The sequence below is a fragment of the Bombina bombina genome, chromosome 5 (assembly GCF_027579735.1).
Source record: "Bombina bombina isolate aBomBom1 chromosome 5, aBomBom1.pri, whole genome shotgun sequence".
In the NCBI taxonomy this organism is placed as follows: domain Eukaryota; kingdom Metazoa; phylum Chordata; class Amphibia; order Anura; family Bombinatoridae; genus Bombina; species Bombina bombina.
Genome location: NC_069503.1, coordinates 530,189,925 through 530,202,356, shown reverse-complemented (window position 1 = coordinate 530,202,356; position 12,432 = coordinate 530,189,925). Strand labels below are relative to the sequence as shown.

General features: G+C 42.5%; 1 protein-coding gene across 1 annotated transcript in view; it reads left to right on the top strand.

Moving 5' to 3' along the window:
- Positions 1-12,432, top strand: part of LOC128660548 (TPR and ankyrin repeat-containing protein 1-like) — a 327,764-nt gene that overhangs the window by 225,270 nt on the left and 90,062 nt on the right. Inside the window, 1 exon segment of the mRNA XM_053714460.1 lies at positions 4,279-4,424. Coding sequence (XP_053570435.1) covers positions 4,279-4,424 — 146 coding nt within the window.

Sequence of the window (12,432 nt, the reverse complement as noted above, 5' to 3'; positions counted from 1 at the left end):
GGAAGTTGAACATAAAAAAAGAGTTTCCTTCCTAGGGACTCTGATAGACTCGGTAGAAATGAAAATATTTCTGACGGAGGTCAGAAAATCAAAACTTTTAATCACTTGCTGAGCTCTTCATTCCATTCCTCGGCCATCAGTGGCTCAGTGTATGGAGGTAATCGGACTCATGGTAGCGGCAATGGACATAGTTCCTTATGCCCGCCTACACCTCAGACCACTGCAACTATGCATGCTCAAACAGTGGAATGGGGATTATGAAGATTTATCTCCTCAACTGCATCTGGACCAAGAGACCAGAGATTCTCTTCTCTGGTGGTTGTCTCAGGACCACCTGTCTCAGGGAATGTGTTTCCGCAGGCCAGAGTGGCTCATAGTAACGACAGATGCCAGCCTGCTAGGCTGGGGTGCAGTCTGGAAATCCCTGAAAGCACAGGGCTTATGGTCTCGGGAGGAATCTCTCCTCCCGATAAACATTCTAGAACTGAGCAATATTCAATGCGCTTCAGGCGTGGCCTCAGCTAGCTGCGGCCAAATTCATCAGATTTCAGTCGGACAACATCACGACTGTAGCCTATATCAATCATCAAGGAGGGACACGGAGTTCCCTAGCGATGATGGAGGCAACCAAAATAATCCGATGGGCGGAGGATCACTCTTGCCATCTCTCAGCAATCCATATCCCAGGGGTAGAGAACTGGGAGGCGGATTTCCTAAGCTGTCAGACTTTTCATCCGGCGGAGTGGGAGCTCCATCCGGAGGTATTTGCCCAGCTGACTCAGCTATGGGGCACACCAGAATTGGATCTGATGGCGTCACGACAGAACGCCAAACTTCTTTGTTACGGGTCCAGGTCCCGGGATCCCCAGGCGGTACTGATAGATGCTCTAGCAGTGCCCTGGTCCTTCAATCTGGCTTATGTATTTCCACCGTTTCCTCTCCTCCCACGTCTGGTTGCCAGAATCAAGCAGGAGAGAGCTTCGGTGATTCTGATAGCGCCTGCGTGGCCACGCAGGACTTGGTATGCAGACCTGGTGAACATGTCATCTGTTCCACCGTGGACTCTGCCAATGAGGGAGGACCTTCTAATCCAAGGTCCGTTCAAGCATCCAAATCTAATTTCTCTGCGTCTGACTGCTTGGAGATTGAAAGCCTGATTCTATCAAAGCGTGGTTTCTCTGAGTCGGTCATTGATACCCTGATTCAGGCTAAAAAGCCTGTCACCAGGAAATTCTATCATAAGATTTGGCTCAAATATCTTTGTTGGTGTGAATCCAAGGGTTACTCATGGAGTAAGATTAGGATTCCTAGAATTTTGTCCTTTCTCCAAGAAGGATTGGAGGAGGGATTATCAGCTAGTTCCTTAAAGGGACAAATATCTGCTTTGTCTATTCTTTTACACAAACGTCTGGCAGATGTCCCAGACGTTCAAGCGTTTAGTCAGGCTTTGGTCAGGATCAAGCCTGTATTTAAACCTGTTTCTCCGCCATGGAGCCTAAACTTGGTTCTTAAAGTTCTTCAAGGGGTTCCGTTTGAACCTATGCATTCCATAGATATTAAGCTTCTATCTTGGAAAGTTTTCTTTTTAGTAGCTATCTCTTCGGCTCGAAGAGGTTCTGAGTTATCTGCTTTACAGTGTGACTCACCTTATCTTGTTTTCCATGCAGATAAGGCGGTTTTACGTACAAAACCTGGATTCCTTCCTAAGGTTGTTTCTAATAGGAATATCAATCAGGAAATTGTTGTTCCTTCGCTGTGTCCTAATTAGGGTTGCACCGATACCATTTTTTTATGACCGAGTACAAGTACCGATACTTGTTTTCAAATACTCGCCGATACCAATTACCGATACTTTTTTTTTTAATGTCATGTGACAGTTTACCAAGCACAATACAGACTAATTATTTAAGATTCCTTCTTTATAATTATAAAGGGCTGTAATTCAAAAGACATTATGAAATAATAAAAGCTTTATTTGTTACAAAGTTCACTGAACATGTTTATAAATAAAAAATATTACAATAAAATATTCCATTTAAAGGGGTGATACAATTGGGTTGTTGGACTGTTATATAACATCAATCTGACATTTGTATGCTGAGCTGAACAGTCTTTCACTTTCCACACTACTGCATGGTGCATAAAGATATTTTTGGGCCATTTTAGCCAGAGCTGGGAATCTGTTTATTAACTGACCAGTACTTCAGGGGTTTGTCTGAACGAGGTACAGTGATCTCTCCTACAATAATACAAATAACAACAATTCGTATTGGCAGAACAGTAGTAAAAATTTTTAGTTTAGTTTAGTCTCCACTCCAGTTTAAAATGAAATGGGGACATGCAGTTTGAAAAAAACACCACAAGATAGCATATGGGTAGGAAGTGGAGGTATCGGTTTAAGTATCGGTGCATTTGCACGAGTACAAGTACTCATGCAAATACTTGGTATCGGTACCGATACCGATACTAGTATCGGTATCGGTGCAACCCTAGTCCTAATCCTTCTTCAAAGAAGGAACGTCTGTTGCACAATCTTGATGTGGTTCGTGCTTTAAAGTTCTACTTACAAGCAACCAAAGATTTCCTTCCTTCATTGTTTTTTGTCTATTCTGCTAAGCGGAGAGGTCAAAAGGCTACGGCTACCTCTTTCTTTTTGGCTGAAAAGCATCATCCGTATTGCTTATGCGACTGCTGGCCAGCAGCCTCCTGAAAGAATTACTGCTCATTCTACTAGAGCAGTGGCTTCCACATGGGCTTTTAAAAATGAGGCTTCTGTTGAACAGATTTGTAAGGCGACGACTTGGTCTTCGCTTCATACTTTTTCCAAATTTTACAAATTCAATACTTTTCCTTCTTCGGAGGCTATTTTTGGGAGAAAGGTTCTACAAGCAGTGGTGCCTTCCGTTTAAGGTTCCTGTCTTGTCCCTCCCTTCATCCGTGTCCTAAAGCTTTGGTATTGGTATCCCACAAGTATGGATGAATCCGTGGACTCAATACATCTTACAAGAGAAAACAGAATTTATACTTATACTGATAAATTTCTTTCTCTTGTGATGTATCGAGTCCACGGCCCGCCCTGTCCATTTAAGACGGGTAGTATATTTTTATTTAAAAAACCCTATAGTTTGTCCTTTTTCTTCCTAGCCTTTGGTCGAATGACTGGGGGGTGGAGCTAAGGGAGGAGCTATATAGACAGCTCTGCTGTGTGTGCTCTCTCTGCCACTTCCTGTTGGGAAGGAGAATATCCCACAAGTATGGATGAATCCGTGGACTTGATACATCACAAGAGAGAGAAATTTATCAGGTAAGCATAAATTCTGTTTTTTAAAAAAATACTATTAAAAACAGGGGCTCTTTCATTCATCAAAGTTTACAAATCAGCCGTTTTGTTTAAAAACGTACCTTTTTTTTTCTTTTCACAGCCAGAGCAGCTTCCCCCTCCTGGAAATCCTCTCTTCACACGTCAGCAATGACTAATCCGGCTTCCTCCAATCATGGCTTTCCCCCCAGGTTGGTCATTGCCTGAGGCCATGTTGTGATTGGAGGATGCCGGATTAATCTTTGCTGACGTGTGAAGAGAGGATTTCCAGGAGGAGGAAGCTGATCTGGCTGTGAAAAGAAAAAAAAGGTAAGTTTTTAATCAAAACGGCTGCTTTGTAAACTTTGATTTTTCATTCATCAAAGTTTACCTTCACTTTAAGCACAAATGCTTTTGTGGTAAAAACCAATCAGAAGTGCCATAAAACAGGTTGAGATCTGTGCATATCCTAAAAGGGCTAATTAATTAAAAATAGTGTGCATAAAAAAAATTGTTTAAAAGCTGATGGCAAGTATTTAAAAATAATTAAAAAAAAAAATAAGCAAAATTACTAACATAGCCATGCTGTCTGGAGCACTGTCCTCCACCCCCCTTATCAGCTTTTAGACACAGGCATTGTATTTCAACTGAGTTCCCAGCTTCTAGGCATGCTCCAGCAGATAATCCCTATTCACTTTTGCATTCTAGCAAAACAACAATATATATATATATATATATATATATATATATATATATATATATATATATATATATATAGATACAGCCATAGAAGTTAATGTGTGGGGGGGAGTTAGAGCTTTACAGTTCAAGTTCTTTGAAAAAACGTAACCTAATCATGAAAATGTGTAATATTGACTTTCCCATAATATCTATGTGGAGTTATAAAGGTTTTGTAGCAAAAAATAGAAGGGGTTACACATCAGAAATTCTCTAAGTTAATGGATATTTCTATTGAACAGATCAAGGAAGCTGCATTTTTCTATAAAAAAAGCCAAGACAACAGGACTGCTGCTAAATGTTTTGAGCAAACTGGGGAATATGAACTTGCATTGAACATCTACAAGCAAGAGAAAATGTATGAAGAAGCTATTGATGTCATTGAAAGGTATGTACTGTTACAAAAGCCATTTTTTTTCCAAACATGGAAATAGTGTTAACCCCTTAATGACCGGACCATTTTTCAATTTTCTTACCCTTAATGACAATGGCTATTTTTACATTTCTGCTGTGTTTGTGTTTAGCTGTAATTTCCCTCTTACTCATTTACTGTACCCACACATATTATATACCGTTTTTCTCGCCATTAAATGGACTTTCTAAGGATACCATTATTTTCATCATATCTTATAATTTCCTATAAAAAAAATATAAAATATGAGGAAAAAATTGAAAAAAAACACACTTTTTCTAACTTTGACCCCCAAAATCTGTTACACATCTACAATCACCAAAAAACACCTATGCTAAATAGTTTCTAAATTTTGTCCTGAGTTTAGAAATACCCAATGTTTACATGTTCTTTACTTTTTTTGCAAGTTATAGGGCCATAAATACAAGTAGCACTTTGCTATTTCCAAACAACTTTTTTTCAAAATTAGCGCTAGTTACATTGGAACCCTGATATCTGTCAGGAATACCTGAATATCCCTTGACATGTATATATTTTTTTTTAGAAGACAACCCAAAGTATTGATCTAGGCCCATTTTGGTATATTTCATGCCACCATTTCACCGCCAAATGTCATCAAATAAAAAAAAAGTTCACTTTCTTCTGTTATGTGTGATCAGTCCACGGGTCATCATTACTTCTGGGATATAACTCCTCCCCAACAGGAAATGCAAGAGGATTCACCCAGCAGAGCTGCATATAGCTCCTCCCCTCTACGTCAGTCCCAGTCATTCTCTTGCACCCAACGACTAGATAGGATGTGTGAGAGGACTATGGTGATTATACTTAGTTTTTATGACTTCAATCAAAAGTTTGTTATTTTACAATAGCACCGGAGCGTGTTATTACTTCTCTGGCAGAGTTTGAGGAAGAATCTGCCAGAGTTTTTTACTATGATTTTAACCGGAGTAGTTAAGATCATATTGCTGTTCTCGGCCATCTGAGGGAGGTAAAAGCTTCAGATCAGGGGACAGCGGGCAGATGAATCTGCATTGAGGTATGTAGCAGTTTTTATTTTCTGAATGGAATTGATGAGAAAATCCTGCCATACCGTTATAATGACATGTATGTATACACTTCAGTATTCTGGGGATGGTATTTCACCGGAACTACTCTGTTAAAAGTCACTAATCCTTTTAATAAGTATTTATCATGTTAAACGTTTTTGCTGGAATGTAGAATCGTTTACATTGCTGAGGTACTGAGTGAATAAATATTTGGGCATTATTTTCCACTTGGCAGTTGTTTGCTTTTAATTGTGACAGTTTCGTTTCTCTTCACTGCTGTGTGTGAGGGGGAGGGGCCGTTTTTGGCGCTCTTTGCTACGCATCAAAAAAATTCCAGTCAGTTACTCTTATATTTCCTGCATGATCCGGTTCATCTCTGACAGATCTCAGGGGTCTTCAAACTTCTTTGGAGGGAGGTAGATTCTCTCAGCAGAGCTGTGAGAATTTTATATTGACTGTGAATAAAAACGTTGCTCTGTAATTTTTATGTCAAATTTAATTATTGTTATTTTACTAATGGGAACAAACCTTTGCTAAAAGTTGTGTTGTTTTAAAGTTTGATGCTATAACTGTTTTTCAGTTCATTATTTCAACTGTCATTTAATCATTTAATCGTTTAGTACCTCTTTGAGGCACAGTACGTTTTTACTAAAAAAGGTTATAACCAAGTTGCAAGTTTATTGCTAGTGTGTTAAACATGTCTGACTCAGAGGAAGATATCTGTGTCATTTGTTCCAATGCCAAGGTGGAGCCCAATAGAAATTTATGTACTAACTGTATTGATGCTACTTTAAATAAAAGTCAATCTGTACAATGTGAACAAATTTCACCAAACAGCGAGGGGAGAGTTATGCCGACTAACTCGCCTCACGCGGCAGTACCTGCATCTCCCGCCCGGGAGGTGCGTGATATTATGGCGCCTAGTACATCTGGGCGGCCATTACAGATAACATTACAAGATATGGCTACTGTTATGACTGAAGTTTTGTCTAAATTACCAGAACTAAGAGGCAAGCGTGATCACTCTGGGGTGAGAACAGAGTGTGCTGACAATACTAGGGCCATGTCTGATACTGCGTCACAGCTTGCAGAGCATGAGGACGGAGAGCTTCATTCTGTGGGTGACGGTTCTGATCCAAACAGATTGGATTCAGATATTTCAAATTTTAAATTTAAATTGGAGAACCTCCGTGTATTACTAGGGGAGGTCTTAGCAGCTCTCAATGATTGTAACACCGTTGCAATACCAGAGAAACTGTGTAGGTTGGATAAATACTTTGCGGTACCGGCGAGTACTGACGTTTTTCCTATACCTAAGAGACTAACTGAAATTGTTACTAAGGAGTGGGATAGACCCGGTGTGCCGTTCTCACCCCCTCCAATATTTAGAAAGATGTTTCCAATAGACGCCACCACTCGGGACTTATGGCAAACGGTCCCTAAGGTGGAGGGTGCAGTTTCTACTTTAGCTAAGCGTACCACTATCCCGGTGGAGGATAGCTGTGCTTTTTCAGATCCAATGGATAAAAAATTAGAGGGTTTCCTTAAGAAAATGTTTGTTCAACAAGGTTTTATATTGCAACCCCTTGCATGTATCGCGCCGATTACGGCTGCGGCAGCATTTTGGGTTGAGTCTCTGGAAGAGAACCTTAGTTCATCTACGCTAGACGACATTACGGACAGGCTTAGAGTCCTTAAACTAGCTAATTCATTCATTTCGGAGGCCGTAGTACATTTAACCAAGCTTACGGCTAAGAACTCAGGATTCGCCATACAGGCACGTAGGGCGCTGTGGCTAAAATCCTGGTCAGCTGATGTTACTTCTAAGTCCAAATTACTTAATATACCTTTCAAGGGGCAGTCTTTATTTGGGCCCGGTTTGAAAGAAATTATCGCTGACATTACAGGAGGTAAGGGCCACGCCCTACCTCAAGACAAAGCCAAAGCTAAGGCTAGACAGTCTAATTTTCGTCCCTTTCGGAATTTCAAAACAGGAGCAGCATCAACCTCCACTGCACCAAAACAGGAAGGAGATGTTGCTCGTTACAGGCAAGGCTGGAAGCCTAACCAGTCCTGGAACAGGAGCAAGCAGACCAGGAAACCTGCTGCTGCCCCAAAGACAGCATGAACCGAAAGCCCCCGATCCGGGACCGGATCTAGTGGGGGGCAGACTTTCTCTCTTCGCCCAGGCCTGGGCAAGAGATGTTCAGGATCCCTGGGCACTAGAGATCATATCTCAGGGATACCTTCTAGACTTCAAATTATCTCCCCCAAGAGGGAGATTTCATCTGTCAAGGTTGTCAACAAACCAGATAAAGAAAGAAGCGTTTCTACGCTGTGTACAAGATCTGTTATTAATGGGTGTGATCCATCCGGTTCCGCGGTCGGAACAAGGACAAGGGTTCTACTCAAACCTGTTTGTGGTTCCCAAAAAAGAGGGAACTTTCAGGCCAATCTTAGATTTAAAGATTCTAAACAAATTCCTAAGAGTTCCATCGTTCAAAATGGAAACTATTCGGACAATCTTACCCATGATCCAAAAGGGTCAGTACATGACCACAGTGGATTTAAAAGATGCTTACCTTCACATACCGATCCACAAAGATCATCACCGGTATCTAAGGTTTGCCTTCTTAGACAGGCACTACCAGTTTGTAGCTCTTCCATTCGGATTGGCTACGGCTCCAAGAATCTTCACAAAGGTTCTGGGTGCCCTTCTGGCGGTACTAAGACCGCGAGGGATTTCGGTAGCTCCGTACCTAGACGACATTCTAATACAAGCTTCAAGCTTTCAAACTGCCAAGTCTCATACAGAGCTAGTTCTGGCATTTCTAAGGTCGCATGGATGGAAAGTGAACGAAAAGAAGAGTTCTCTTTTTCCTCTCACAAGAGTTCCATTCTTGGGGACTCTTATAGATTCTGTAGAAATGAAGATTTACCTGACAGAAGACAGGTTAACAAAGCTTCAAAATGCATGCCGTGTCCTTCATTCCATTCAACACCCGTCAGTAGCTCAATGCATGGAGGTGATCGGCTTAATGGTAGCGGCAATGGACATAGTACCTTTTGCACGCCTGCACCTCAGACCGCTGCAATTGTGCATGCTAAGTCAGTGGAATGGGGATTACTCAGATTTGTCCCCTACTCTGAATCTGAATCAAGAGACCAGAAATTCTCTTCTATGGTGGCTTTATCGGCCACACCTGTCCAGGGGGATGCCATTCAGCAGGCCAGACTGGACAATTGTAACAACAGACGCCAGCCTACTAGGTTGGGGCGCTGTCTGGAATTCTCTGAAGGCTCAGGGACTATGGAATCAGGAGGAGAGTCTCCTTCCAATAAACATTCTGGAATTGAGAGCAGTTCTCAATGCCCTTCTGGCTTGGCCCCAATTAACAACTCGGGGGTTCATCAGGTTTCAGTCGGACAACATCACGACTGTAGCTTACATCAACCATCAGGGAGGGACAAGAAGCTCCCTAGCAATGATGGAAGTATCAAGGATAATTCGCTGGGCAGAGTCTCACTCTTGCCACCTGTCAGCAATCCACATCCCGGGAGTGGAGAACTGGGAGGCGGATTTCTTGAGTCGCCAGACTTTTCATCCGGGGGAGTGGGAACTTCATCCGGAGGTCTTTGCCCAAATACTTCGACGTTGGGGCAAACCAGAGATAGATCTCATGGCGTCTCGCCAGAACGCCAAACTTCCTCGCTACGGGTCCAGATCCAGGGATCCGGGAGCGGTTCTGATAGATGCTTTGACAGCACCTTGGAACTTCGGGATGGCTTATGTGTTTCCACCCTTCCCGCTGCTTCCTCGATTGATTGCCAAAATCAAACAGGAGAGAGCATCAGTGATTCTAATAGCGCCTGCATGGCCACGCAGGACTTGGTATGCAGATCTAGTGGACATGTCATCCTGTCCGCCTTGGTCTCTACCTCTAAGACAGGACCTTCTGATACAGGGTCCATTCAAACATCAAAATCTAACTTCTCTGAAGCTGACTGCTTGGAAATTGAACGCTTGATTTTATCAAAACGTGGTTTTTCTGAGTCGGTTATTGATACCCTGATACAGGCTAGGAAGCCTGTTACCAGAAGGATTTACCATAAAATATGGCGTAAATACCTATACTGGTGCGAATCCAAAGGTTACTCCTGGAGTAAGGTTAGGATCGCTAGGATATTGTCTTTTCTACAAGAAGGTTTAGAAAAGGGTTTATCAGCTAGTTCATTAAAGGGACAGATTTCAGCTCTGTCCATCTTGTTACACAGGCGTCTGTCAGAAAATCCAGACGTCCAGGCCTTTTGTCAGGCTTTAGCTAGGATCAAGCCTGTGTTTAAAGCTGTTGCTCCGCCATGGAGTTTAAACTTAGTTCTTAACGTTTTACAGGGTGTTCCGTTTGAACCCCTTCATTCCATTGATATAAAATTGTTATCTTGGAAAGTTCTGTTTTTAATGGCTATTTCCTCGGCTCGAAGAGTCTCTGAGTTATCAGCCTTACATTGTGATTCTCCTTATCTGATTTTTCACTCAGACAAGGTAGTTCTGCGTACTAAACCTGGGTTCTTACCTAAGGTAGTCACTAACAGGAACATCAATCAAGAGATTGTTGTTCCATCCTTGTGCCCAAATCCTTCTTCAAAGAAGGAACGTCTTCTACACAATCTGGATGTAGTTCGTGCCCTCAAGTTCTACTTGCAGGCAACTAAAGATTTTCGCCAAACTTCTTCCCTGTTTGTCGTTTATTCTGGACAGAGGAGAGGTCAAAAAGCTTCTGCTACCTCTCTCTCTTTTCGGCTTCGTAGCATAATACGTTTAGCCTATGAGACTGCTGGACAGCAGCCTCCTGAAAGAATTACAGCTCACTCCACTAGAGCTGTGGCTTCCACTTGGGCCTTTAAGAATGAGGCCTCTGTTGAACAGATTTGCAAGGCTGCAACTTGGTCTTCGCTTCATACTTTTTCCAAATTTTACAAATTTGACACTTTTGCTTCTTCGGAGGCTATTTTTGGGAGAAAGGTTCTTCAGGCAGTGGTTCCTTCTGTATAATGAGCCTGCCTATCCCTCCCGTCATCCGTGTACTTTTGCTTTGGTATTGGTATCCCAGAAGTAATGATGACCCGTGGACTGATCACACATAACAGAAGAAAACATAATTTATGCTTACCTGATAAATTCCTTTCTTCTGTTGTGTGATCAGTCCACGGCCCGCCCTGTTTTTAAGGCAGGTAAATATCTTTTAAAATTATACTCCAGTCACCACTTCACCCTTGGTTACTCCTTTCTCGTTGATTCTTGGTCGAATGACTGGGACTGACGTAGAGGGGAGGAGCTATATGCAGCTCTGCTGGGTGAATCCTCTTGCATTTCCTGTTGGGGAGGAGTTATATCCCAGAAGTAATGATGACCCGTGGACTGATCACACAACAGAAGAAAGGAATTTATCAGGTAAGCATAAATTATGTTTTTTCACAAATTTTGTCACAAACTTTAGGTTTCCCACTGAAATTATTTACAAACAGCTTCTGCAATTAAGGCACAAATGGTTGTAAATGCTTCTTTGGGATCCCCTTTGTTCAGAAATAGAAGACTTATATGGCTTTGGCATTGCTTTTTGGTAATTAGAAGGCCACTAAATGCTGCTGCGCACCACACGTAAATTATGCCCAGCAGTGAAGGGGTTAATTAGGTAGGTTGTAGGGAGCTTGCAGGGTTAATTTTAGCTTTAGGGTAGAGATCAGCCTCCCACCTGACACATCCCACCCCCTGATCCCTCCCAAACAGTTCTCTTCCCTCCCCCACCCCACAATTGTCCCCGCCATCTTAAGTACTGGCAGAAAGTCTGCCAGTACTAAATAAAAGGAGTTTTTCTTTTTTTTAATAAAAAAAAATAAAATGTTTTAGCTGTGATGGACCCCTGCCTTAGCCCCAACCTCCATGATCCCCCCCCAGCTCTCTAACCCTCTCCCCTACCTAATTGCCGCCATCTTGGGTACTGGCAGCTGTCTGCCAGTACCCAATTTGCCCCAAAAACAAGTGTTTTTTTTTGCAATTTTTTGCAATGTTTTCTGTAGTGTAGCAGCCCCCCACAATACCCCAACCCCCTCCCCCTCCCAGATCCTTATATATTTATTTATTTTTAATACATTTTTCCCCCCTCTTCCTTTCTCATTGGTGTCAGTGGCCAGCTAATCGCGCGCCCCCGCACGCTCCCGGCACCCGGCGTGCACATAGCACTTACAGGAACCGGATGCCGGGTAGCGATGGGCCGCCCACCCGCCTCCCTGATATGCTCCCACCCACCAACGAACCGGCACCATCGCTACCGGTGCAGAGAGGGCCACAGAGTGGCTCTCTCTGCATTGGAGTCTTCTGAAAAGGTATTGCAGGATGCCTCCATATGGAGGCATCACTGCAATACCCTGAGAGCTGCTGGAAGCGATTGCGATCGCTTCCAGCACTCTCTTAGACAACTGACGTACCAGGTACGTCTATTGTCATTAACTGTTAGTTAATGCATGACGTACCTGGTACGTCAGTTGTCATTAAGGGGTTAAAGGGACATGTGAGTAATTTATTTTTATTTTTCCTCTAAAGTTTACTGGTGCAATTGCAAATTCCCTGAGACTTGGGTGATACAGCCACTGAATCTCTTTTTTTTAAAAGAGATTAAGGGTCAGTCTCTCTTCTTGCAATTTTCTCATTGCAAATATGACTCATAGAATATTAATCCTTTGAAAGAAAATGGCTATTATCTGCACAATGCTTTTAGTGCACATGACAACCACGTCATCATCATGGGAAAGGGGGTCACTTTTAATGCTCATTCTTAGCCCCTTGCATTATGGGTGATTTTAATCTGAAGGTGCCAGTGACATCACAAGGCCCATGAAAGACGAAAGTGCCTGCCTGGTTTCTACAGAGGGCTTAATAA